General features: G+C 42.0%; 2 protein-coding genes across 2 annotated transcripts; one reads left to right on the plus strand and one right to left on the minus strand.

Annotated features, from left to right (window-relative positions):
• Positions 1-9,505: 9,505 nt before the first annotated feature.
• LOC311010891 (uncharacterized protein) lies at positions 9,506-10,527 on the plus strand (the record flags this gene model as incomplete). The annotated part of the gene is made up of 4 exons (XM_084005534.1): positions 9,506-9,752; positions 9,916-10,018; positions 10,112-10,429; positions 10,506-10,527. Exons 1-4 carry the CDS (start codon positions 9,647-9,649, stop codon positions 10,525-10,527), a joined length of 549 nt encoding a protein of 182 aa, XP_083861660.1. The 5' UTR covers positions 9,506-9,646.
• A 1,305-nt stretch (positions 10,528-11,832) lies between these two features.
• Positions 11,833-14,913, minus strand: LOC311010892 (centrosomal protein of 41 kDa-like; the record flags this gene model as incomplete). Its single annotated transcript, XM_084005535.1, has 8 exons — positions 11,833-11,959; positions 12,305-12,511; positions 12,591-12,705; positions 12,969-13,026; positions 13,126-13,174; positions 13,324-13,393; positions 13,706-13,840; positions 14,875-14,913. 8 exons carry the CDS (start codon positions 14,911-14,913, stop codon positions 11,850-11,852), a joined length of 783 nt encoding a protein of 260 aa, XP_083861661.1. The 3' UTR covers positions 11,833-11,849.
• Positions 14,914-27,849: the final 12,936 nt, after the last annotated feature.

Genomic DNA, 27,849 nt, shown 5'->3' on the forward strand with positions numbered 1-27,849 from the left:
ACGACAGAGATGTTCCTTTAAACGAAAGAGGGTTGCCCCCACGGGACAGGGAGTAACCAGCAAAGATGGATTGTCCCACAAGTATTGCTCCCACTGTGGTGTCTCTGAAACACATCCAAAATTTCGACAATGTGCATCATGTAAAAAAGACATTTACTGTTCTAAAACCTGTCAAGCTGAGCATTGGCCAAGACACAAAAAACAGTGCAACCAACATTCTCATGTACAAGTAAACCACCACTCTCACTCAAGTTCAGAGACCACCCACGCCACGAAAGAGGACAGGCAGTCTCGTCTTGTTGCACTGGTAGGGAAACGGTGCATTGTTGAGTGCTACATACAAGGCCGCAGAACACGAGCACTATGGGATACAGGCTCTCAAGTCACTGCTGCCAATGGACAAAATATGCCTTACAAAGGCTTCATTGAGGTCACCTTTGGGTTGGCTGCAGAGGGAGCTGACCCTAAAGAACTTGTTGTGCCCATGCTCGTGATGAAAGCCTTTCGCAGCCCATCCTCGGCTATAATGTTATTGAGCAAATAGTGAAAACCAACACAAAAGAACAACTCGACGCTGCAAGAAAAGAGCAGTTGCATGAGGCGCTTGAAGCAGCTTTCCCCAGCCTTGAGAAGGAAAATGTCATAACCTTCATTGACCTGGTGACAACTGAACAGTCTTGTGATTATGTCATGAAAACTACAAAAGAGAAAGTCACTGTCCCAAAACACACTTCTGTCCAGATTGACTGTAAGGTGCAGACACAGCCCCCTAAGAAAGACACTACACTCCTGTTTAAGCCCAACATAAATCCCCAGTGGCCTGAGGGCCTTGAGTTCTGTGAGACTTTGGTAAAGCTCAGGAGTGGTTGTTCGCCTTACATAGTTCTTGATGTACAAAACCCCACTGATCATGATATTGAGCTGTCAGGAAAGACTGTTGTGGGTACTCTTCATCAGATTCAGGCTGTGTATCCAGCTACTGTTTTGGAGGAACCTGATAATTGCCCCCCAGTGTCAGTGAGTCAAGTTAATGCAGAGAGTGACCAAGTTACAAATACTCCATGGAATCCACCAATCGATTTGAGCCACCTGAATGAACCTGAAAGAGTAGTGGTGCAGGACATGCTTCGCGATGAGTGCTCCTCCTTTTCCAAATCAGACGATGACATCGGATGTATAGAGAAACTGAAGTTGAGCATATCGCTGAAAGATATGGATCCTGTCGCACGTACATACCTGTCTGTGCCAAAGCCACTATATAAAGAGATGAAAGATTATCTTCACAATCTTATTGCACAGGGATGGGTGAAGAAATCCAACTCTTCTTATGCCTCACCGGTGGTCTGTGTAAGGAAGAAGGATGGGAGCCTTCGACTTTGCGTAGATTACTGAGAACTGAACAGAAAGACCCACCCTGACAGACAACCGATCCCTCGAGTGCAGGACATCCTCGACAGCCTCGGTGGCAATTCATGGTTCTCATTACTAGACCAAGGAAAGGCCTACCACCAAGGTTTCATGGATGAGAACAGCCAGCCTTTGACTGCATTTGTGACCCCATGGGGCCTCGATGAATGGATAAGAATTCCATTCGGGTTGATGAATGCACCCGCTGCCTTCCAAAGGTGCATGGAGGAGTGCTTGGAAGATGTGCGAGACAACATCTGTGTGCCCTACTTGGATGATACACTTGTGTATAGTCAGTCATTCGAAGATCACGTTAACCATGTCCGCAAGGTGCTTCAGTTGTTGAGGAAGCACGGGATAAAGTTAAAGCCTAGCAAGTGTGAACTATTCAAACACGAAGTCCGCTACCTTGGAAGAATTGTTTCTGCTGAAGGTAGCAAGATCGACCCAGCCGACACCATTGCTGTGAGAGCTTTGAAGGATAAGAGGCCAAGCAACATAGGGGAACTACGTGCTATCATGGGCTTGTTAAGTTACTACAGGCAGAACATACAAAATTTCTCCCGTATTGCAGGGCCACTTTATGACTTGCTGAAAGGCACAGCAGCAGACAACAACGTGACACAAAACACAACCAACACAAGACGAGTCACAAGAAAGACAAAAGGAGTGCCGTCACACAAACCAATCATTTGGACTGAGGCACATCAAAACATCTTGGAGCGGCTGTTAGACTGTCTAGTCGAACCACCAGTCCTTGGCTTTCCAGACTTCTCACAGCCATTTGTACTCCACACAGACGCCTCAAACCGAGGCCTCGGGGCAGTTCTATACCAACGACAAAATGACAAACTCCGTGTGATAGCCTACGGTTCCCGAACACTGACTGCCACTGAATGGAATTACCATCTTCATTCAGGAAAATTGGAATTTCTCGCTCTAAAGTGGGCAGTCATAGAAAAATTCCGAGATTATCTGTATTATGGGCCTACATTCACTGTCTTCAGTGATAATAATCCTCTTACTTATGTCATGTCAAGTGCCAAGCTCAATGCAACTGGATGCAGATGGGTGGCAGAACTTTCAGACTTCCACTTTACCATTCGGTATCGTCCAGGTAAAGAAAATGTGGATGCAGATAGTCTGTCACGGATGCCTTTAAATATTGAGGAGATGATGGGACAGTGTACTGAGGAACTGGCATCAGATTGTGTTGCAGCGACGGCCCAAGCTGTTGAGGCTCAAGACACCCGCTCATCATGTGTCTATCCAGTGCTTACTCCTTTCCAATGTACAGCTGTGAGTGAGGAGGTGCACAAGCCATTCTCAGTTACTGAGATCCAACAAGCACAGCTCAATGACAATAATATTGGTCCAGTGATGCAGTGCAAACTGAGAGACCGCAAGCCATCAGGTCATGAACTTAATGCCTTCAGTATGCCAAGCAAGTGTCTGCTGCGGGAATGGGAAAGACTTCACATTGATGAAGACGGCATTCTTCGCAGGAAGACAGCAAACAAAACTCAGCTTGTATTACCTGAAGTGTTTCAGTCCACCGTGTTGAAGGAGTTGCATGATGAGATGGGCCATCAAGGAATTGATCGAACAACATCACTAGTTAGAGACAGATTCTTTTGGCCGTACATGCAGAAAGAAATCGAACACTATGTCGCAAGGACATGAACCTGCCTTAAACAAAAGACACCAAGTAAAGAAACAAGGGCCCCTTTGACCAGTATCATAACCACACAGCCATTTGAACTGGTGTCGATAGATTTCCTTCACCTGGACAAATGTAAGGGCGGATACGAGTACATACTGGTAATTGTTGATCACTTCACTCGTTTTCCGCAGGCTTATGCCACCACCTCTAAGTCTGCGAGAACAGTTGCATATCGAATATTCAATGATTATGCCCTAAAGTTTGGACTGCCAGCACGGATACACCACGATCAAGGTGGCGAATTCGAGAACCAGCTCTTCGCCCAGCTGAAAAAGAACTGTGGTGTACTTGGGTCACGAACGACACCCTATCACCCGCAAGGAAACGGGCAAGTCGAGCGATTCAACAGAACATTGTTACAAATGTTAAAGACACTAACTGACAAACAGAAGACAAACTGGAAAGAATCCTTAAACAAGTTGATCTATGCATACAACTGCACGCGATGTGAGGTAACAGGTTTCTCTCCGTTTTACCTCCTCTTTGGAAGGTCCCCAAGGTTACCTATTGATCTCCTGTTTGGTCTCACCTCTGAGACAGGAAAAGTTGACCATCAAAAATACATGGAAAAATGGAGACAGGAAATGCAGGAAGCATGTGAAGTTGTTCAAGAGAATGCAAAGAAGTCAACAGAGAGAGGTAAAAGACATTATGATGGAAAGGCAAAGAGCTCAGTGTTGTATCCTGGTGATCGTGTCCTTGTTCGGAATCTGACACCTAGAGGAGGCACTGGAAAACTTCGTAATCACTGGGAAGACACTATCCACATTGTAACTCGCCAGGTTGGAAAGGACATCCCCGTCTACGATGTTAAACCTGAGCTGGGACGCGGACGGTCAAGAATCCTGCATCGTAACCTGTTGCTACCGTGTGATCACTTACCTTTGGAAATCCAGCCAGAAGGAGTGTCTAAACGAAAGAAACATGTGACAGAGACAACCAAGGACTCCACAACTCAGGAAGAAGATGACGATGAGGAAGAAGGTGGCTACTATTACAACCCAGTTGTTCAGTCTGACATGCCCATGCTCGAAAAACCCCTTGAGTATGTGGACACTGACCATGAGTCACCAGTGTTGTACACTGACAAACCCGTGGTTGAGGAAAGCTTTATCTCAGAGACAGACGAGACTGAGACACAACAGGAAAATGGACCGCAGCAGAACAATGATAATCAGAGTGAAGTCATTCAACCAAATGAACCTGTTGAGGAAGAGGATCCTGTAGCCCTGCCACCAGACCCACCGGAAAATCACAGACAACAAAGTTATGACCTACCAAAAAGAGAAAGGCGAGCCCCCAAAATCTTCACCTATGACCAACTTGGGACCCCTGCATGCTACAGTGCAGCACATGCAAATGATATGCTTTGTCAGTTTCAGCCCATACCATACAGAGAAGTACAGCCAGTGACAATGTGGATGAGTCCATTTCCAGTTTACCAACCCTTACTCATGCAGGGATACTGAGTATAACAGTCAGAGACTACTACGCTCAATATAAGTTGTAGATGATTTTGCAAATTCACATTAAGGTAGTATTGCCAGAACCAGTTAGTACATTGCCATTGCCCCCATAACACAGTTAAGACAAATAACCAGTACCTAGTGAAGAGCCGTTGGTTCATAATGATTGTGATGTCGGGACGACATCAAATTTTGCGGGGGAGTGTGTGATAGATTGATTCTTGTTAAGAAGTGGTACGAAAGAGCTTAAAATAGTTAAAAACAAGGTTAAAATAGTTATAAATAGACCAGTCAGATCAGTGTATCTGGGATCTACCTGTTAAGCCTTCAGAGATTGATCATGATCGATTACTTATGCCTGCAGAGGCCGGAAGGGGGAGCTCACGGTCACGATGTGTCATTCTCAATGAAGCTGCCAGCGAAGAAGCATCGTGTCTGAGCGTCTTTATTGATATTTCCCCTTTTCAGGTATGAAACGAGTGTTTATGCTCAGCGAGTCCTTCTGTGTGTGTTTTATGAGCATGATGTCAATATTTTGAGCATGTTTAGGGTGGTATTTGTATGTTTCAACTCCTAACTGGCGTACTGTTAAAGTAGTTAGCTTAACTCCGTCCTCCTAGCGGACGGCACGGAGCAGCACTTTGTTAAGCATGCATGCGACGCACATGGTGTGCATTTGGATTGTGTTTGTTTTATAGCATGATGCTGTGGATGTGTATGTGTGTTTTAATAGTTATCACCGCATTTATGAGTTTCACAGAGTGACTGTTTAGGAAACAAGGAATTTAACAAAGACATGACACAAATGTTTAAGATATATTTTGTTTATCTACAATGCATTTAAGTTAGAATAATTTAAGTTAATTTTTATTATTTTCAAAGACAGTTTCACAGTCATTTATCTGTGATATTTAAGTTAACCTGTTAAAAAGAAGGTACGAAATTTAAAGCGTTTACCTGTCAAAGAAAATGTGAAAATATACCTACCTGTTAAAGGCCAGAAGAAACATGGATTGGGAAAATGCATATTTTTACATTGTAATATTCATGTTTAAAGGAACATTTGTACTTTTGTAAATATTTTTGGAAAAAAGTCATTCTCAATGAAGCTGCCAGAGAAGAAGCATCGTGTCTGAGCGTCTTTATTGATATTTCCCATATCATACATTATGATGTGGAATTTGCTGTGGTTTGTTGTAACTTTTATACTGATGTCATGGATGTTCTGCAATCCTGTGATATATGCAAAAGTATGAAGGAATGAGCAATAATCTTGATGATGTAACACTTTAATTATATTTTACTCTTTATACCACCGCACAGCGGCATAGTATGTTTTGACAATATTTGATAATATGACATATGAAAGTGTTGAAGTTCAATGACCAAATTGAGATATGGTCATTCAATTAGAGGATAAATGGTAATTGGTAATCAGTCATTTTAAAGGAGTTTTCCTTGCCTGGATTGGCTTGAAGGTGTGGATTCTCCAAGTTGACTAGCAAGGTTTCCTATCTCTTTTTGCTACTCTTTAGGATGGGTAGATTTCTGGAATGGGGAACAGATGACTTGTGGGATTCCCTTACAGCTACACCTAAGGAGCCATAAGCAGACATTTCTAGAAAAAGGTGTGCTTTTCAGAATTTGCTGAAAAGGAGTGAACCTGGAGGGAGACTTGCAGGTGAGGCTAAGGTTAGCCGAATTCGACCTTAATAGGATAAGTGATCAGCTTACCTAGTTCTAAAATAGTCTAAAATAGTGTGATGTAGGACCTTAATAGGAAACTACTTAACTAACGGACCCCAAATTGAAGTTCAAAATAGGACTCTAACATTAGTAATAGGATTGTAGGAGGAAGACTTTGTTGAAAACAGACAAGCACTGCAACTGGGATAAATGAAGGTAAATCATTGTGAATGTGTCAGCATGCTTTTCTTTTGAGACCTTGCAGGCCTCGAAGGGGGGAATTATGAGGTATCTGTTCATTTACACATTCTGAGATATGATTTACCCAGGAATGATTGTGTCTCTGCATGAAGCTTTAAGGCATGTGAATTGTTTAGGTTAAACTATCTGCAGGCTGCCTTAGTCATAAATCAGCCCTGTGTGTGCGTTAAAGCTGGCTACAGGATGTTTGGGCCCTACTTGGAGCTGAAGCAGTTCTGCGCCAATGGCAAGAGGGTCAGAGCTTACTTAATGTATATATTTCCATATAAGTACAGATAGGGGGTCTTCCTAGCTTTAGGCTTGCAGGTCCCAAGGGTGACAGCAGAATATTTAGATAACATATAGAAGGTAAACTATCCCAGCCTATAAGGATGGTTTGGAGGCTCCTCGATCCCTTGTTGGATGGATGGACTCTCAATCCATCCAAGATGACCAATAAGGAGAAGTAGGTAGGTCCAGGCGAAAGGACTTCAAAAAGGCATGCAGAAAGTGAGGGTGGTTTTCGTGTGGATCTCCTAATCGAATGCTCAGTAGGATTTCCAGGTAGAGCAGGCATAAGTTCATTAGGAACTTTGCCCAAGTTTGGAGAAACTAGGTGTTGGCCAACCTGGTCTGATGCAGGGTTGAGAATTCTGTTTCAATAAAGGTTGCTCTATCAATCCCACCCAGCCTGTCTCAGCGGATTCATTTATTAATCAAACTTCACACCGATCATTGAGGAAGAGATCCCAGAAACAACAGTAGCGACCCACTGGAAACATCACTTCCTCTTACATGGAGAAAGGGCATCGCCGCGTTAACGGCGTTCAAGGCGTCCTCCCAATCTTCGACAGGAAGCATGGCTCTTCCTACCAAATTTGACACAGGAGGAGGGCATACCAGTGTAAAAACATGACATTTCATGTTGCCAATAGGTGGCGCTCTGATTGTGAGTCAATATTGCAGTGCAGATGTGATCAGGGTGGGACTCTCATCAACTGTGTGAAGTTTGGAGCTGATCACACAATGTACACAGGATCTAAAATCGTGGCATTGTCATGGCTTACTTAATTCACTACATACGTTTGTAAACCATGGGAACATAGTAATGCGTATTGTTATTTTAAATATGTCAGTATAAGTCATGTTTGATTTTGCTTTCATATTTTTTATAAATCCGATATATAACGCACTTTTATTTTGAGGACTTCCTGTCGCCGCGTTTCTCTTTCCTGTTTGTTTGGTTTTTTTTTTGTGTCTGGACATGTCTATGGTGTGTCGACTCTGGGACCTGCTGCTCTCGTCCATTTTGAAGCGCTGTGATTGGCTAATAGCTGGCTCAGTGAGATACTATACACTACGTTGCGTCTTCAATTGGCCAGTCGGATATTCCAGATCTTTCTGAGCGGCATTTACGAATCTCACGAGAGGCTTTTGGATATTTGGCTTTGGACTTTGGACAACGAGAGGAGACCACATTGGGACAGCTATATATATATATATATATATATATATATATACACACACACATTTTGTACTCAGTTTGTGTTTACACTGCTGACAGGTATGTTTAAAACCCTTTTATGCATAGAGGTCACTACAGTGTACACCTTTTCAAAAGCTGTTTTTTTGTATATGCATGAGTTTTTATGGCATAGTTGCATAGCAGCCACTACAGTGGACTCTATTGCATCATCTCATACACTTCCACTCAGTGGCAAGCCATTGCAAGTGCAAAAAAACCCAAGTCAAACCAACATGGCCGACAGACAGCCAGAAACTCCAAGTTGTTCATTTTCTTCTGTTCAAAACTTCTGTAAAAAGAGACCCTTGCAGGTAAGAAAAATATGGTGACATCAAGTAACATCTAAGGAGTCATCCAATTGCTAAATTGTCGAAGTACTGATTTTATATTGGGGGAAATTGTGATTAATCACATGTCCACTGAAGTGTACATCATGCATCATGAGCTATGTTTCAAGTACAATTCATAGGCTACAAGTAGTCTATTACTGCTGCTGTTCATGAAAAAACTTCATTCCCAGTCATTTCTTTTCCCTGTAAATCAACTTGTTTATGTTTTTAGAATGTGATTTGAAGTTTTTGTAAATCTTTACATTTTGTAGAGCTCAGGAGGAGAGCGTAATAGACAGGCCTACAGGACAGTGGAGGAATTACAACAGTCAAGTGAGGATGATGATGATGCTAGTAGCAGTGAGGAGGAAGGGCTGCCAGAACAGGAAGGGTTATCAAATGCTCGCAGTAGTAACATTGGAGCTGAAGACACTGAATCTGGAAAGGATGCTGAGGAAGATGAGGCTGATGGAGCTGAGGATGCAAATGATGGTGAGGGAGTTGAGGCTGAGGATGCATCACCTTAACCATCACCATAGAACTCAAGGGAAAAGGACAGGCATTGCCCTGGCTTATAAAACAGTATGTAGAGTAGGTTTCCTTGCAGTAAAGCTAGCCATAAAAACATTCAGTGTAAGTTAGTGCTGGATGAATCGTGAGCAAGAGACTTGGGAATCTATACAGGAGAGTGAATTCCTCAATGGTGTTTTAGTTATGAATGCATAAATTAAATTATTTTATAGTTCACATGAAAATTTCACATTTCAATACACTATATTATATAAATGTATTCATTTGTTTATTAAATACGTATCTACAAAAACGCATGCTGTCCACCCGAGTGTACATGTAATTATATCTTTATTACATATGGGTTGAAAAAAAATAAAGTTCAAACCTTGTATTTCATGCCTAAAGATGACTAAAAACACTTAGTAAAAAAATCGTGACTGAGGTTATAATTCATGCATGAAAGGGTTAGGAACATTTTTATATTATAGAGAATATATGTAGAGTCCAGCTCTGTATGATTAGTGGTCTGAGATGACCTTTTAATGATATGATATATGACTTGATGTTATATGAATATAATGAATAATAAATTATTTATTTATTTTTGGATTGGAGAAAATCATCAGAGGGAGGAGACTAGTGGACACTTTGAGTCTCAAAGGAATGGGTTTCTATTTGTTTGACTGCATTCAATACAAGTTTTCACTGTTATATTCCTGATAACGTTTTTGTCCAGTGTGCCTTTTTTTCATTTAGGATGCCTCGATGGAAGAACCATTGGCTATCCGTTGCTGCCAAGCAGAGGATGGCAGATCGGTGTGACATGCAGGAGCCTGTCATCTCTTTCTCCGGCAGACCCTCTGGTTTGTACTCAAACGTTTTTTATCATTAAGTGTTTAACTTTTTTAATTGTTAGGTGTATTCTCACAATATTTGTACACCTGACCTAGTGGAAAGAGCTTTGCTTATATAATTATTATAAATTATGAATGAAATTTCTGACTGTGATTTAGTCTTTTTAACTAGCCCATGGAACTGGTCATCGCCATGCCGTGAGGAAGTGGCCAACTTCTGCTCGCATCGGCGGGAGTCACAAGTTGGTCATCCCACCGAGTCTCCAGACAAAAAGGTATTGTTGTTTTGGAAGTCATTTGACAAATGATGTCTGATGTTGATCATAATCTTGTTTGCATGATAATAATTCTCCATTGTGTTGTTCCAGTTTGTTCTTCTTGTCAGGGACTCCCACCTTTGCAGCATCATGGATGGGTTCGTCACGATGCCTATCCTTTGGTGCCATGGCGACGCCGGGGGCTTGCGCCAGGGACCTGAGGATCGAGCTGGTGAGTGCTATTGTGCCACGTACACCAAATGTTGTCTGTGTTCTTGCCCCCAGCAACAACCTGACGGCCAGGAGGACGGTGGAGCAGGCAGGAGAGGACTCCCGTGAGGTCATCGCCAGTGCCTGGAGTCGGTGTCGAAGGTGTTCGTCCTGGACTTCGTTCCTTGCCTGTCGGTCGACGTGGATGTCCAGCTTTGTGTATTTATATTGTGCTTTTCAAGGCACCCAAAGCGCTTTACAGAAACCATTATTCATTCATACACATTCTCACCAGTGGTGGTAAGCTACGTTTGTAGTGTTGTCACGATACCAGCATTTTGGTACCGGTACCAACATATTTCAATACTTTTCGATACTTTTTCAAATAAAAAGAGAATGCAAAAAAAACGTTCCACAGTTCCCTGTTTGTCCTTTACCTATAGCACTTTGATCATAGCACTGTTGTTCTTAAGGTATGTTGCTGAACAGCTACTACTTTACTCCGACGAGGATCTAACACTTGTTCTATTTTTAGCTCTTACTTTATCGGCAATGATATGTTGTGGTTCCTTTGTTTCTTTCTTTTGACAAATGTACTTATTGTAAGTCACTTTGGACAAAAGTGTCTGCTAAATGACCTAAATGTAAATGTTGTCAAAACACTCTTTCAAGCAAGCTCTGTCTACACTGTTGTGTAACCTTTTTGCAAAAGTATGAAAACATTAAATTACAGTACAGTCCACAGTTACTAAAGTTGTTTTCTTTTCATTTGACAAGTGCCTCTTCAAGATAAATCCAGACAAGGGATCAAAAGTGGGGCGGAACACCACCAAAAACAACCTGCAGTCAGTCCAAAGGTTTTCACACTGATCACCAAAATATCAGACTACGAGTGGAGGGAATAACAAGTGCTCACAAGTAATGGATGCCTTGGATAGAAGTAATACTGTGAAATGGTAACTCAATTTTTTTTTTTTTTTTTTTCCAATTCAGTAGATTTTTTTTTGTTTTGATTTAGAGCCAGTCATTTTAATGTAATTGATTTTCAATATTGCTGTAATATTGGTTACCTGTTACAGTTGAATAAAAATACTGAGAATGGGAAATTGTAGCTGTTCTTGTTTCAATGTTAATTTACCATCTTTATGGGTCATTTCATTGTTTTAAAACCTAAAATGTTTGTAATTAAACGTTAAAAACAACATAAAATAACTAAATATACATTTGATGTGATCTAAAATTAACATTAAATTGTTGCAATTTTAAACCCAATATCTAGTTTTTCAACAGTTTTATGACATGTTTTGAAAGATGAATCACATTATTTTGAGTGTCATATACTGTTATATTACATCAAATATAAATGATTATACAACCTCTTTCCATAAAATAATGTCATTAAAACCAACTAATAACCACACATTTCTGTAAATTTAAGCATTTATTTGTAATACAACATTTACTTACCATATTTCTAGGTAATTTAATTGTTTTAAAATGTGAAAATGGTTCTAATTAAATGTTAAAAACAACCTGAAAATAAGGCAGATCTTGTTAAAATTACCAGCTGTCGGACAATAAACATTTTTTTGCGATTTATTTATTTATTTTTTACAGTGATCAGTGAAGCCTCAGCTGATCAGTGAAGCTGAAGCCTGCCACCGTCCTTGCTAGCTGCCAAGGAGCGACTGCGAGCGTTGGGTGCTTGAGGCCGGGACTTGCTGGTTGACCCGCGGCTGGACCGGCGTCCTGCAGGAAACACATGCAAACACTGAAGGGCAGCAGAGTGACGGAACAGGCAACTTTTTCTGATGTATGATCTTAGTTTTTTGAATAATGTTCTAATAATAGAACAATAATTAATTAATTCTAGTTTAAATTAGGCAAATCTTCCAAGGAATTTCCTCTGGACTTCAAAGAGTGCTTATAAAGTCACAAATAATAACTTTGTCAGAACTTTGGCTCTATTTTCCTCAAACTTAGTGGGGTAGTTTTCCCGGGGAAACGCCTAAACAATGCTCTAATTACAGTTTCTCTGAAACTCTACAGACCAAAAACATTTACACAAAACGTCACTCTGACAGTGTGACTTACTGTTGGCCAGAATCTCCTCCAGCTGTCTCTGGATCTGGGCCACCTCGTCGGAGGTAAAGCGCCAGCGCTTCTCTGCTGCTTGCGGCGGCTGCTGCGGCGGCACAGAGCTCTTCTTCACCTTCAGCGTTTTGGGAGAGGTCATGCATGAGGTCGGGATGGAGCCCGTCGTCAGCCCTTCTGGGAACATCTGAGCGATGACCTTGAGACCTGGCAGAGGACAGCAGAGTGGGACGACCGCCCTTCTCATACATGCACAGATGTGAGCTCCACTCAGCTGCTACTTTACCTCCAGACAGCAGAAACAGATTCTCGAATCCCCGTTCACACATGATGTTGGCGGCCTGGATGGCAACAGTCTCATCCACGTCGTGCACGATGACCATCTTCCCAGCTGCATTTTTCTACAGATGGTGGGTTAAGTTCAGACAAGACGATGGTCAGTTAACTGCTTTTCAAAAGGGCTGGTCAGGTGTGTCGTTTGCATTACGGGATACATATTGCAGCATGTCTTTGGTGATACAGGTGTGGTGGGCATCGGGTTACAGGTGTGCTTGTTTTTCGGGGTTGTGATCGCTAGATGTGTGTGTGTCAGTGTGTGGATGTGTGGAATACAGTAAAGGAGCAGATGGCAGGATCGCCGTTATGAGTCACAGCCCCCTACTACCTGGGAACGCTGCCGCTGCACATACTCAGAGGTGCAAACACACACAAACAGTATTTGCCTTCAGACACAACACCAGGTAAGGTAGGAGCTATATGGCGTGTTGTGTGCAGTATGATGTATTCAGTAATGTTTCCCAGGGTGCATAGCTGCACGGTACCTGAGCAGGGTTGACCTCTCAGCACAGCAGACGTCTTCGTCTCTTGCATCTTGGCGATCTGACAGAGGCGAGGGGGAAATTAACCCACATCCACTGACAGTGACAGACAGTTTAAATCCAATTTTAAAATGTTAAGGGCCCATCTGGACATAAATAAAGTTTCCCAATGTTGGCTGAATGAGTAATTGTGTTAGTTACCTCCTGGGTCGTGTGATTCGCTGTCAATCTCATTTTCATTCAGATCGGCTGCAGAGGCGACCTGAAGTATCTGAGAGGAAAAACAGGTTTAGGAATCTGAGACGTTTTCACTGGGAACATCGACTGCAAGAAATGCAAAGAGAATATTATCCTGCTGTCTGTAAATGAAAGTAACTAACCGAGCTAAAAGAATTCAAAGCCGTCCACTCAAAACCATTCTAGCAAGTAGTCCATCAACTATTAAACACTGTAAGGGGATCAGGGTTTCTCTTCCCGCCATCTCCAATACAGACATAACTGGACAATGGATTTTCCCAGGAATACGACACATGTATTGTGCAAGCCTTCACAGTATTGCAAGAAAATAAACATCGATGCTCACCATTTGTGCAAACGTCGTCAACTTTAACCGCTTGAATATTTCATCGTTTCGGTAATTGAAATCTGAAAAAAAAAAAGGGGACAGAAAGTTTGAAAGGAGCCTGAAAGTCCTGATGATACTCAAAAGGTCAGACACCTGATAGGATCGCTGGGTTTGATTATTACTTAAAACAACTGTGTAATTACTTAAGCCGTCCCATGGAGCCGTACTGCACACAGCTCACCTGGCTCTCCCAAGTCCTCCTCCTCACCCCCCTAGTGCTTCACTTACCGCCAGCACTGCCGTTTTTGGGCAGACAGCCGGCCCTAGGACTTTGGAGGCCCTAAGCAAGATTTTGTTTGTGGCCCCAAAACGAGCACAGGGCAACCACCAAATCACACGCACTGCTCGTAATTGAATTAAAACATTAAAGCCAGACTCCTATTCATGTTATTGCTTGGCCTGTAGCTACAACACATACTATTGATGTGATGTGTGAATGAGTGTATACCCCAAGAAACTATCATTCACAATATACACAGATGTTAATTATTGTTATAGTTTATTTTTTTCTCTTTTCAAGTATAGTGAGGGGGCTAGTGAGCTTTTGACAAAAATGTGCATCCTAAAATAAAATGGATTGACTATATAATATCACAAAAGAGTTTTGCTTATTTGACACATTGAACTGCCTGCAAGAGTCTGTTCATAGTCCATTCTTGATTAAAAGCTGTGTTTTCACCGTCTACTTTTCACATCTCTTGACACGCAGCCAGCAGAGAGCCCTCGTCATCCCCGCCCCCAGCTGCAGTGTTGAGATTGACTGCCCGGCTAGTTTACAGGCTAGCTTGCTTATGTATTATTACGTTTAATAACCCCCTGCTTATAAGTGTTGCCGACATATCGGACACAACACTAAAGTGCTCTCACAATGCTATTTTTTTTTTTACAATAGCTGCAATGCAGCGTGCTAGCAAGCAAAACGGCAGATTGCTCCAGTTAATTCACTGAGATTAAACAGTCACATTATAACATACCTTTATCTTGTGCTCTTCTCTCCATCTCCATCTTTTTTTTCTTCCGTCCTTCAGCACCACTCTTAAATTTTCTTTTAGGAGCCATAATGCTGTTTTCCCAGTCAGACCAGCAAGTATACAAAGCCAAGGGCTTAATAAAGATCGGAACGTTACATTACCCATAATGCCCCGGCTGCGGTGCCGTGTCACCATGGTTACGCACGAAGCAGCAAGTCACAAACTGACTTTATTGGTTTATTTTTTCACTCCTGTGTATTTTCCCTGTATAGTTTGCTAATAATACGTCAGTTTAAATTGATATGTTACCGTGATTTGTTGTATTGGAATAAAGAGAGGGACAAAATGCAAAACACATTGATCGTGTGGCCCCCTCTAGTGGTTGTGGCCCTAAACAACCGCATAGAGTGTTTATGCCAGCGGCCGGCCCTGACTGGAAAGTGTTTCTAAGGACTGTTAGGAAGAGAATGAAGCTACTTATATCTATAAAATTTGGGACTTGGAAATTACAGTTTAGTCATATACTATACTAAGTTCCATATACTTAGTATAGCTACATCCTGTATTATAAATAAAGCATATAAGCAATAAGCATTTATACATGTCATAGCAAATGACACCAGTTTGTTACATTGTAGTACATATGCACAGATACCTGTGTCCAGCTTTGTTTTGACATGTTCATACTTTTGACTTTGCGGTGCCCTTTTATTCATGAACTAGAAGGAACAGAAAACGAGGTTGTGTGTTAGCTGTGTGACCGGAAACAAACACTGACTGTCAAATGTCTGACGGTAGTTCAGTTAGCTTGCGATCATGGGAGCCTCCCGAAAGAGCTCATTTAGCTAACGACATTTTTGTTACAGGTGCATTGACGTTGATATGGCAACATGGTAACTTAGTTAGTCAGCGCTGTTTCACTGGCCAATCAGAGACGCGCCTCGACTCCTACTTGACAACCCATAAGTGATCTGTAGGTTGAGACTTGGGCATTGTGGGTTGAATCAATCTTTGTATGTTTTTAGAAAGCATCATAATGGGCTGTGAGTGTGGAAAGTCTGAAACAGTTGAACATGTGTTATTGAAATGAACAAATATACCACAGAAAGGAGCATTTTATATAAGAGTATATCAGTTTTGGGAGTTCTGTCATTTTCAGACAAATCTTTATTGGGTCAAAATAAGAATCACCACTTGATTGCTAAAGTAGTATTCCAGTTTTTACAAGATACAGGGCTGTATATGAACATTTGAAGCAATAATGTTATCCTTAGAGTAATTTCCTGAGATGGGCAGTAATACGCCCAGAAGCGTCTAAACTGCCGGAAATCCAAACGAAGAAGAAGAAATAACATAGTTATTTAGGATTTTTTTTAATTTTTTTTTAAATTTATTTATTTTTTTGTTTGTTTGTTGTTGTTGTTTTTTTGTATTTGGTTTGATTTATTTGTTTTTAAATATATTCTCATGGAATATTTGTTTGGTTTAATTATTTATTTATTTTTTGTTTTTCTCATCCAACGATAATCGTCCAAATCCATTCTGATCCACACTCCAGTTCAGAAGGTGGCGGAAATGCACAAAAAGTTGTTTGCCAACCGCCATTAAAAAGAAGAAGAAGAAGAAGAAGAAGAAGAAGAAGAAGAAGAAGAAGAAGAACCCACAAGCGCGCGCACCGATAAGCGCAGCTTTGAACCATCTTTCGAAGCAGTCACGTGGGTGTGTGCGTGATTTGTTTCAATACAAGCTCCTAACGGACATTCATCGACCGGACTCGCGCCGTGAAGCGATCTCAAGTAAGATTGTTTGTCTGGGCAGAGACCGGACAGCTGCCGTGCGTGTTTAATGAATCCCTCTCGGTGTGTGACGTTTACTGGACCACCGAGTCCCGTTCCATGTGGTTGAGACCACCTCACCTTAACCCGCTACGCTGTTTTTGTGCCGCGGCCGACGAACCCGGGTTCGGTCGCCGGGCTTCTGGGTGATAAAGGACAGCTGTTGAATGTTACAGGCAGCCAGGTTTCCCTCCTGCTGTCTTCTTTCCTCGTTCCTTTGTTCCGTCTCCGCGGGCTCGGCCGCCATCTTTCCCTGCTGGCCCTCTCCCGCCTTGGAACCAAAGGATATATGAGGCGAATCTCAATGCATTTACATTTAGCTAAGTAGCAGACGCTTTTATCCAAAGCGACTATGAATAAGTACATTTGTGTGAAGAGTGCAACAGTACATCTCTATCAGCACAGTGAGGATTTCAATCCGCCCGCTGGCTAAGTTAACCTGTAGCTAGTAAACAACAGAGATACGTGCTAAGATACAGATTTGTGGGTTTTTTTGGGAGGGAGAGAGGTAGTAGAGGGAGGAGGCTCAGCAGAGTCCAGGTGAACTCTGAACAACAGGGTCTTGGGTCTCTTATGGAGGATGAGAAGCAGTTCTGCGGTCAATGGAACGAACATCTGTGTCCTTTGGATTGAAAGTGACCATTAAACTTCCAATCATGCATTGGGAAACTAGTAGCGCCTATGAAATCCATTTAGTTTTTCCCCAATTTCCCATATATTGAGTAGCTGTCAGCAATAATAATTGTAATAATCATATAATAATTACTGTAATTGTTTGTCCATTCTATAGCAGACACATTTGCCAAATCTAGCATTATGTAAAACCGATTTAGAAAATAACATTTATTGTAATTAAAAATGTAGGGTTCTAACATTTATTTTGTGTCCCAAGTTTTTTTTTAACTGTGACTAAGTGCTCAGCTGTTTTACTAACATCTCCGTGTTATGTTACTGTTTTCCTGCAGACGTCCAGCAGCTGATGGCGTGTAAAGAAGAGGTTCCCTTTGAGCAGCAGGACTGGGGCTCCAGTCTGGACCAGGAGGATCCAGAGCCCCCACACATCAAAGAGGAACAGGAGGAAGTCTGGATCAGTCAGGAGGGAGAGCAGCTTCAAGGGCTGGAGGAGGCTGATATCAAGTTCCCAGTCACTCTTGTCCCTGTGAAGAGTGAAGAAGATGAAGATGACGAAGAGAAGCCTCAGTTCTCAGTGCTGGCTTCAGCTGCAGCCAGCAGCTCAACTGAACAGATGAAAACAGAAGCTGGTGAAGAGGACTGTGGAGGACCAGAACCACAACCAGATACTGATGACATGACTGAAGACTCTTCTGACATTGATGACATGACTGAAGACTCATCTGATGACAGTGATGATTGGCAGGAGACCAGACCAGACCACACAGGAGAGAAACCTTTTAGCTGCTCAGTTTGTAAGAAAACTTTCACGCGGGGAGGAGACTTAAAGACACACATGAGAACTCACACAGTAGAGAAACCTTTTAGCTGCTCAGTTTGTAAGAAAACGTTCACGCTGGGAGGAAGCTTAAAGATACACATGAGAAGTCATACAGGAGAGAAACCTTTTAGCTGCTCAGTTTGTAAGAAAACTTTCACGCTGGGAGGAAACTTAAAGACACACATGAGAACTCATACAGGAGAGAAACCTTTTAGCTGCTCAGTTTGTAAGAAAACTTTCACACGGGGAGGAAACTTAAAGACACACATGAGAACTCATACAGGAGAGAAACCTTTTAGCTGCTCAGTTTGTAAGAAAACCTTCACGCTGGGAGGAAACTTAAAGACACACATGAGAAGTCATACAGGAGAGAAACCTTTTAGCTGCTCAGTTTGTAAACAAGACTCGGTGAAACCTCATATCTGGCTGGACCGTGTCTGGTCAATGTACCTAATTGCAGATAAGTCAAACTTCTCAACTCAACGATTATTTTGTTAAACACCACATGAAATGAAATCCATCTCTCTCTCGACTCGAACTGTTTCTACAATCTGCAGTCACCATTGCAACACGTCATATGGTGATATTTTGGTATTTTTGTCAAGCCATGTGCGAGCCATTTGTATAAATGCACGGTCACGGCTTTCTTCAGTAGACCACGGTGTTGCTCACAGATTTATTGATGCAGACGTGCAGCCGCGCTATTTTTACCAAGTCAGCTGCAGCGTCTGAAGGACATGTATGAGGAAATAAAGCAAAGGAAATACGGCTGAAAAGAGCGTGGCCTAAAAGTCTACATTTACTAGCCACGGATCTTAACTGAAACCCTTATTATTGTACCATTCAAGCAGTGACTTGGTTGTTGTGTATTTGTGTGTGTAACTGTCGCTGTAACGCAATAAATGAGTGGCCACACATGTATGACTTCATATGTTGCCCTTCTGACTGACTTCATTGAAAACACCTTTGAAAATAATAATGGTCACAATGTTAAAATAATAACAGCAGGCTGATATGTAGCCTACCTGTGGTACTTTAATGCAGTTTCAGAAAAATAAGGCAAAATACATTGATAAGAACATGGAATAACTGTCAAAAAGACATCGGTTTCCGATCGGAGTGACTGCTGACTGAACAGAGGCTGGACTAGGAAGCAGGATTCGGGCTTAGTGAGGGAACTTCAGGCTTAACTCTGGGTTTTCCAGCTTCTTTAGTCTGTCATTTGTCTGAATGCAAAAAAGAATTCCACCACTAGATGGGAGTAATTCCCACACACTGTCTCTTTAAGTAATACATTGTTGAAAAGGCAGCAGCTTTCTTCCTCCATGTTAGTATTGATGCATTCAGAGAAGATGGATCCCTTGAATCTCCAAACTGTGTTCTGAAAAAGTTTGTGAAGAATATAGAAGCAGGAACTGAGAGTTAAATTCAAACACACGTTTCTGGGTCTAGTCCTCATGGAGCCCTCTGCTATGACCTCACTTTAAGTGACTTTAAAGTTATGGATTGTTATTTACATACACTTTGAAGGCACATAAATAGTATAATAACAACTAATAGATATCACCATGAAACTTCCCCAGTTGATTACTGACAGTCAGTCAATTATTCAGTTAAACATTTTCTGAAATGTTTAAATATGCAATCGAGGCATTATCTAACGGCAACTTTTAGTGTGTTTAGCAGAAATCTCAGATGAAAAAAAAGAAAAAAAATGTGTTATGTAAGCTAAATAGAACGTTTAAGAATTGATCAGTGCATGAAAGCTTTTTTCCTGGAGTGTCTCATATACTTACATAGCAAAGCTGTTTAAAACCAGATAACAAGCATTTAAAACACACATTTTCACACTAATTGAATCAATAAGTGGTGTTAGTAGAAATGAACCTTCACTCACAACCTCGTGTTCGTTCACTTGATTTGATGCTTTTGTTTTTGGTCCAAACAAACGATCTTCATCTGGTGTCGACGCGCTGCAAAGACTGAGAGATTTTTTTAAAAATACAATACTATTACTTTTTTCGACATACTATACTATGACTTTTTTTCATAACTTTTTCAACATACCAAACTGACTTTTTCAACATACTATACTATGACTTTTTTCATAACTTTTTTCAACATGTTATACTATGCAGGGTTTCAAGTAGAATTTTTTTCAGGCCCGGTGGTACCCACCGAAAAAACCCTTAACAGACGAGACGCGTGGGATGGAGTATTGGTGCAGTTGGATTAAGTCAGGTGGCACAGCAAGCAGTCTGCAATTCTACAATTATTATATTTGCAATCAACATTTTTATTCAACTTGCTATACTATGACTTTTTTCATTACTTTGAGAAATTGCAATTTTTTGCCTTGCCTAAATTTTTTTTATTTTTGAGTGAAGCGAGTTAGCCACAAGCCTGACCAACAGCTGGTAGAAAGTAGACAAAAAAACACCCAAAAATTTGTGTTTAGCAGTGGTTTATGTAGGGCAATGTCCAGACGGAGTTGCAAATGGCCATTTGGAGACTCCATTTGGCACAGCTCAAAGATCATACTATGATCTTTGACTACTATGATAGTAAACAATCATTAGCTATATTATTATTATTATTATTATTATTATTATTATATTACTGACCCTCTGATTGAGGTGCATTGATTGCTATTTGAGTCAAATCCCCATTGTCAGATTTCCCCTCTGCTGCAAATAAGCACACACTATCTGCTTGACTTTTATTTTGGAAAATCAAGCCTATACTCCTTATTCATGAACGCATTGAATAATAATATAATAACATTTTTGAAAATGTATTTAGATACTCACCGATCTAGAAAAGCATCATGTCCTGGGACGAACATCCTCCTCCTCCTGTCATCAGCGCTGCAGCCGCTCCCCTCCTCCCATCCTCGCATCCCTGATAATTATTCATCACTGTCGCGGGTGAAAAACTCTACGGCGTCTTCCAAAGTCTTTCCTTTTACTTTAGACGTTGTAAAAACACTAAAAACACGACTTCCGTTCGGAATCATATCTGCACAGGATGAGTTTCAAAGAAGGGTGGATGAATCCTATGAAGGGCTCCAGGGCGTCGCAGCCATCATAGACGACATCCTGGTATATGGCCGCACCAAGAAGGAGCATGATGCAAACTTGCGCGCCATGTTGGAAAGAACGAGAGAGAGAGGAATAAAGCTAAATGGAGACAAAAGCATCATATGTGTGCCGGAAGTGAGCTAATTTGGTCACAGGCTGACACGAGAAGGCATCCAGCCTGACCCCAGCAAGGTCAGCCATCAGAGAAATGGCTCCCCCACACAACAAAGCAGAGCTGGAGACCATATTGGGCATGGTCACTTACCTCTCCAGGTTCGCCCCCAGACTTTCAGAGGCAACAGCCCTCCTCAGACAGCTTGTAAGGTGCGGATATAGGAGGAGTCGAAGTTGCAGGTAAAAAAATTGACACTTTATTTCCTATACTTTAACAACTCTAAAATCAGGGGAAAGGGCAGGGGAAAAGAGTTCTGTGTGGCGAGAGTAGCCTTCTCCCAGTGGCGTCTCCCAGGTGACGCACATCAGGTCCTAATGAGCTCTGAGCGCAGACGCACTCAACTGCGGCCTCTCCGCGGCTCCTCTGCGGCACTGTCCAGGGTGCTGAAGGTGACAGGTTTGAACCGCAACAAACTCCGGGCCGATGGACGTTTAACACGTTCATCACTCTACTTCCAGATGATAAAGCAGTTGAATAGGTCTTCTTAGAATAATGTTGAAAGGTAATCGAATAGAACATGATCTTACTTTTCCATCACGGCCTTGAAACACTTCCTCCACTGGACCCATCCTCCACATGTGACGTGGCAGCCTTTCATCATGAACAAGAACAAAATCTCCAACCTTGAATAAAGTTGATTTCACATTTCTGGTACAGGGATCGGAACGCAACTCCATCAGATATTCTGTTTTCCATCTGTTCCAAAACTCACCCACCAGTTTGCGGCTGTAGCTCCAGCGCTTCGTCAGCTGTTCTCCATCCACCTTCCTATTGTCTGTGACCTGAACAGGCTGGGAGGGTAAAGTGGTTATTCTTTGTCCAATCAAAAAATGAGCTGGGGTGAGGGGTGATGGATCCTGAGAGTCAGTATGCAAATAGGTAAGCGGCCTTGAATTGATCACTGCTTCCACTTCTGTTAACTTTCCTGGTGCAGGTTTTGACGGAGCGAACAAGACGTTCCCACATCCCGCCCCACCATGCAGCTCTTTCTACTATGTATTTCCATGTGATTTTCCTTCCAGAAAAAAAGTTTTTCATATTTTCTCCTTTCATCACATTCCACAATTCCTTTAAATCCTGTTCTGCTCGCTTAAAGGTTTTAGCATTGTCAGAATAGATAGTAGTGCAGATTCCTCTTCGTGCAATAAATCTTTGAAAAGACAGCAAAAAACGTATCTGTGGATAAGTCAGAGACTAGCTCCAGATGGACTGCTCGCGTAACTGCACATGTGAACAGAGCGACATACGTTTTCTGTCTATCTGGTTTAACAAGTAAGGGACCGGCAAACATATTTCAGTCAGACAACTCACGTTTAACATATTTATTGTAGCAGCAGCACATAATTAGAGTTTGGCGTCTAGGCTCCGGCCTCATCACTCCCCAGCTAAACTTACAAGAGACAATGGGTAGTGATGAGTGAATATCTTAACCCCCCCTCCGGAGCCTACAGGTGGATGCTGGGGAGGTGGGAGGGGTTTGTACGCAGTTGACAGCAGTACTGACGTGCAGCAGAGAATGACAGCCGAAGGGGGGACACGGGAAACGTCATAGCTTAAATAGACCGCCAGATAGGGAGGATGTGAGTGGGAGAAGATTATTGGACTATGAGGTATGTCACATGATTATGAAGGCGCGGCTCGAGTTGTCTGCCTGAACTAGCTTGCAGGCTTCGCTCCATAATAACAAACCTTATCAATAATGGAAAATGTTGCCAACATATCATTAACTGAATCACATTAAGGCAAAATACCACATCTAGATTTGGCTTAACTTGAGTGAAAAAGTGATGGATATCAGAAAAAAATAAAATATACGTAATACAGATGCAATATTACCTGCTGGGTTGACGGGCTTGGGTCTTTTTCTACGACCTGGGGTGGTGAGGGGCAAATAAAGAAAATGGTTAGGACACAACACATTAAAGGGGGGTTCAGGAGGGGTTTGGGACACGATATTGGGTGCAGGCACAGGCTCTAGTGTACGGTGGGGATAGAGGAAATATGGGGTCCATGCAAGTTTAACCCCTCTGTACGGGTGGTCTGAAATATCTTGTGATGAATCAGTGATGCAGACGGTAAAATGATATGGAATATGAATAAAAAAGCACCAATAAAGCCTTCTATGGACTAACCTTTCAAAATTCTCTCATACAGAGTGTGGATAGACTGAATGCTCCCCTCTTCTGTCTCCGTGACTAAATCCAGCCCACACAGCTTGCCACAGGACACAGTCTGTTTTTTGGAGTGACCATATAAAAGCAGTGGGTGTAAACCCGCAATTTTGAACTTGTGAATCTGCAAATAAATTAGGAGCATTGTCAACATAGACAAACTAAAAACAAAACAACTTATGTTGTCAATGAATATCCCTGAAATGCCCGAAGTCCTTATGATATCAAACAAGTTGGCCTACCGGCTATCTTAAATAGTAGTCAATACTCCATGGTGAAACAACACTTCGCTGAGAATCAAATGAACAGCTCACGAGGTGCAAGAAAATATGTGTTCTTGAGAAATCCAGATTTTGTAAGAGTACAAAATCTGGATTTCGTACTCCAGATTTTCCAGCCAAATGACTCAAAACGTCACAGACCTCACAGCTATTGTAGTACAAAGACATGTTTAGTTTGGTGCAAATCTGGAGAATTGTGGCGTTCACAAGTAACAAGTTACTTCCTATTAACAAGTTACTTCCTATTTACCATATGTTTTCCCCGAATTCTATTGTATATGGTGGTAGATTAAATTGGCTGGCTGTGATGTCTAGCTCATATCATTCATGTGCAAGTTGGTTGGTGCATCAATACTGAACCAGAAGAAATACAGCTTACCAGAATCCGTGCAGCATCAAAAAGTTTGGCAATATTGCCCCCTTTCTTCAGCTTCTCTCCCCATTCATTCGTAGCCTTGTTCTTTGTCTTGATTATTTTTTTTTTCATGGGCTGCTGTGCCCCACAAAGCTTGCAACACATACGTGTTGCTTGCAAGATATGCAAGCTTTCATTGTCGATCCTGGCATTCTGCTGAAAAGGAAAACAAACAACATTAGCCTATATCACTAGACCATGCATACAGGGTCAGGTTATTACACTATTATTCATGTAGACCATAGTATCTCAAGAAAAAACGAGTTTACTGTTTCAATTAATATGATTTAAAGATAGACAGAAAGAAAATATGCAAAAAAAAGGGTTGATATTAATCACTGATTGCAAATATAGGATCATATTAGCCTCATAGTGGGCTTAACAGAGACATGTCAGGTTCCTATAGATATTGTATTTCATCCAAAATATCAAATTATTTCCTGACATTAGCGTTGGCAACATTACTGTCTTTTGATATCCAGGATGTTTTATGTTATATAAATGTGTGAGAAACAACTACTATAAATAAAAACATAATAAGATATCATAGAAAATGTAGGAGTTTCTTGTAATGTCATAATAAAATATGATTTGCCTACGGTAAAGATTATGGTTGATGGTTGAACCTAACTTGCTGAGAGCCACAATTCATCATACATTGGCAGACTTTAACCATGTGTTAACTTTATTTTGCTTCATAGCTAATCCTAGTTAAACGTAACTTTGTCTGTGCTGTTAGCTTAAGCTCTTAGCTTTAGCCAAGTCAGAACACTCAGTGCTGCGCTGCTAATGTTGGTTTTCATACTACTGGTGCAGGCAGAAACAATCCAATTCACACAAACTTCCCCACTAGTCAGGAATGGTTAATACCAGAGTTTGGTTTGAACTGTACTTAATGTTAAAAGATGAAGGTGTACTTACCTCTAAAAATGGATGACGTCCAAGGCGAATGACGCGTTTTCAGTCGGCAGCGTAGATCCAGCGCATCATGAACTCAGCAGCTCCACCTTGTGACTTTTAGACGAAACAACCATGAAACTAACCAAGCGAATTTCCGCACACATCTGTGTTCCACTTTTGTTGAGCTTAATAAATAGTGATTATGATTACTGTTAGTATAACATAAGACATTAAAATAGAGGTAATGTTTCCCCCTGTGACGCAGCACCGCAAACCTAATAATAATCAATAATGATCGACGGAGAAATCTTGAAAATTAAACGCATATACACGCTGATATTATAATATCGTCATAGTGAGGCTTACAATATTATATATATATATATATATATATATATATATATATATATATATATATATATAAGCACTTGAATCCTTATAATATCCTTATATAATAAGCACTTGAATCCTTATAATATCCTTATATATATAAGGATATTATAAGGATTCAAGTGCTTGGGTTGAGTTGTCTGCATTTTCAAAATGTTTCTACCTTAATTGCTTATAAATCTTTACCTTAACCCAGCTTTGGTAATCGTTTTTCGAAGTCATAATGCATGCAATGTAGACGACATTCTGATGCTCTCTAATAACCAGCATAAAGCGCATCGGTCACGTGACCACGGCTCTGTGGCATACGTAGGAAAGCATACGATAATATCGTGCTTTACTTTTCGTAGTTTTTGTACGAAAGCTGAATGAGAGCAGCCTGGATTGTGAACATGTACTATACTGTGTGTGTAAAGCCACTTTTGTGCCAATAAATACCTTTTTCTTTGTAATATTTCCGTGTTTTACTTTGGAAGCTCAGAATCAGCAGAAAAGCCCCGGTGGGATCCAACATAGGATCTATGATCACACCGCCTCAGTCTGGACCCCGTCTGACCCTTTTAAAGGGTATTTTATCTATTTGGTCATTAGCTTTTTATGTTAGTTGAAATCTTCCCCTTTAACAAAGTGTAAAAAACATTCCAGCAATTTAATCTTTAGATCAGAAATGATGATTGTGAAAAGAATTATGTTCAATGCAACTTTATTGAAATATTGAAAATGACAAACATCAGACGTGTAACACATGCCACATGTCACACCGCGGTGAGGGATGTCTTGTCTTGGTTTTTTGTCTTGCGAATTTCATGTTTTATTTTGAAAAGTAACTCTCCTCTCGTTTCAGGTCACTTGCCCTTCCTCTTGTGTCACTGGTCTGGCGTCTTCCCTGATCCCTGATTGTTTCCACCTGTGCTCCCTCCCTCATGTGTATATAGTCTGTGTCTTCCCCTGTCTTCGTTGCCAGAGTATTTCGTTCGTTTCATCGAGTACGTCCAGCCTATCCCACAGTCTTGACCTTGCCTTGTATTTTCGATTTAGATAAGTATTGCCAAGTTTTATTTTTTGCATATAGTTTCCCTCTGTGATAGAGTGATTTTGATTTGGATACCTTTTGGTTAGCAATTTTTGTTCCATTGTTAGATAAGTTTCATAGCTTTTGCTTTTCCTCCTGCTGGAGAGATTTCTGGTCGAGGTTTAGGTCGACGTGTGGGGGGGGTCTCTGCCGATGATTGACGGGGGGCGATCGTCCGCGCACGCGCGGGGGGGGGGGGGGGGGGGGGGGGTAGGGGGTAGGTTTAGGTCGACGTGTGGGGGGGGTCTCTGCCGATGATTGACGGGGGGCGATCGTCCGCGCACGCGCGGGGGTAGGGGGGGGGGGGGGGGGGGGGGGTAGGTTTAGGTCGACGTGTGGGGGGGGTCTCTGCCGATGATTGACGGGGGGCGATCGTCTGAGACACCGGAGTGTCGATATTTACTTGACCGCTAGAGGGCGCGCTATTTTGAAACGTAACATATGGTCGTAATTCGGTGCTTGACACACGACCTATGTGGTCGTTTTCTCGAGGAGGACAGTCTGCGATTTTCAGTTCGAGTAAATTTTATAAACTCCTAGTTTCTTAAGACCAGTGTAGTCATCTCCTTTTTCTCCTACGGGAGCTTCCTTCGTTCTTGTTGTTTTGTTAGTGTGGTCCGTTGGACCTATAGTGTTTCACAGCCTGTTCTGTTATCACTCTGTCTACAGAGAAACTGTATTTAAAATAAAGCCTGTCTGTACTACTGCGCTGCATCTGAGTCCTCAGTTTCTGCCAAGCCTGACAGAATACTCTGGCCAGAAATGGACCCAGCAGAGGCAGAACAGCTATCGGGAGTCCTGCGTGTCCAAGAAGCCCGCATCTCACGCCAGGAGGAGTTCCAGAGTGCCATGGCGGCGCAGATGGGACAGATCTCGGCTCAACTACAGGGACTGCTCGCGCAGCCCCCTCGACCCACCGCACCGGCTCCCGTACCACCGACTCCACCTATTCCGCCCACTCCTCACTTTGGGGGGGGTAGCAGATTGGCTCCACCAGCTCAATACTCCGGGGAACCAGGACTATGTAAGACATTCATTATAGACTGTTCCATTCACTTTGAATTAACCCCCCACGCATTCCCCACTGACCGAGTAAAGATCGCCTTCATGATCTCGCACCTAACCGGGAGAGCCAAAGCCTGGGCGTCCGCTGAATGGAGCAGGAAGTCAGCCATCTGTAACACTCTTGGAGACTTTGAGACGGCGCTAAAGAAAACATTCGATCCGGTGGCAGACGACCGGGAAAAGGCTCAAGAGCTAAGTGGATTAAGACAAGACAAGGACTCCGTGTGTGATTATGCTATTCGTTTTCGCACACTATCAGCTGAGAGTGGGTGGAATTCCACAGCTTTGTATGAT

This window comes from Eutrigla gurnardus (genome assembly GCF_963514095.1).
Source record: "Eutrigla gurnardus genome assembly, chromosome: 3".
Taxonomy (NCBI): domain Eukaryota; kingdom Metazoa; phylum Chordata; class Actinopteri; order Perciformes; family Triglidae; genus Eutrigla; species Eutrigla gurnardus.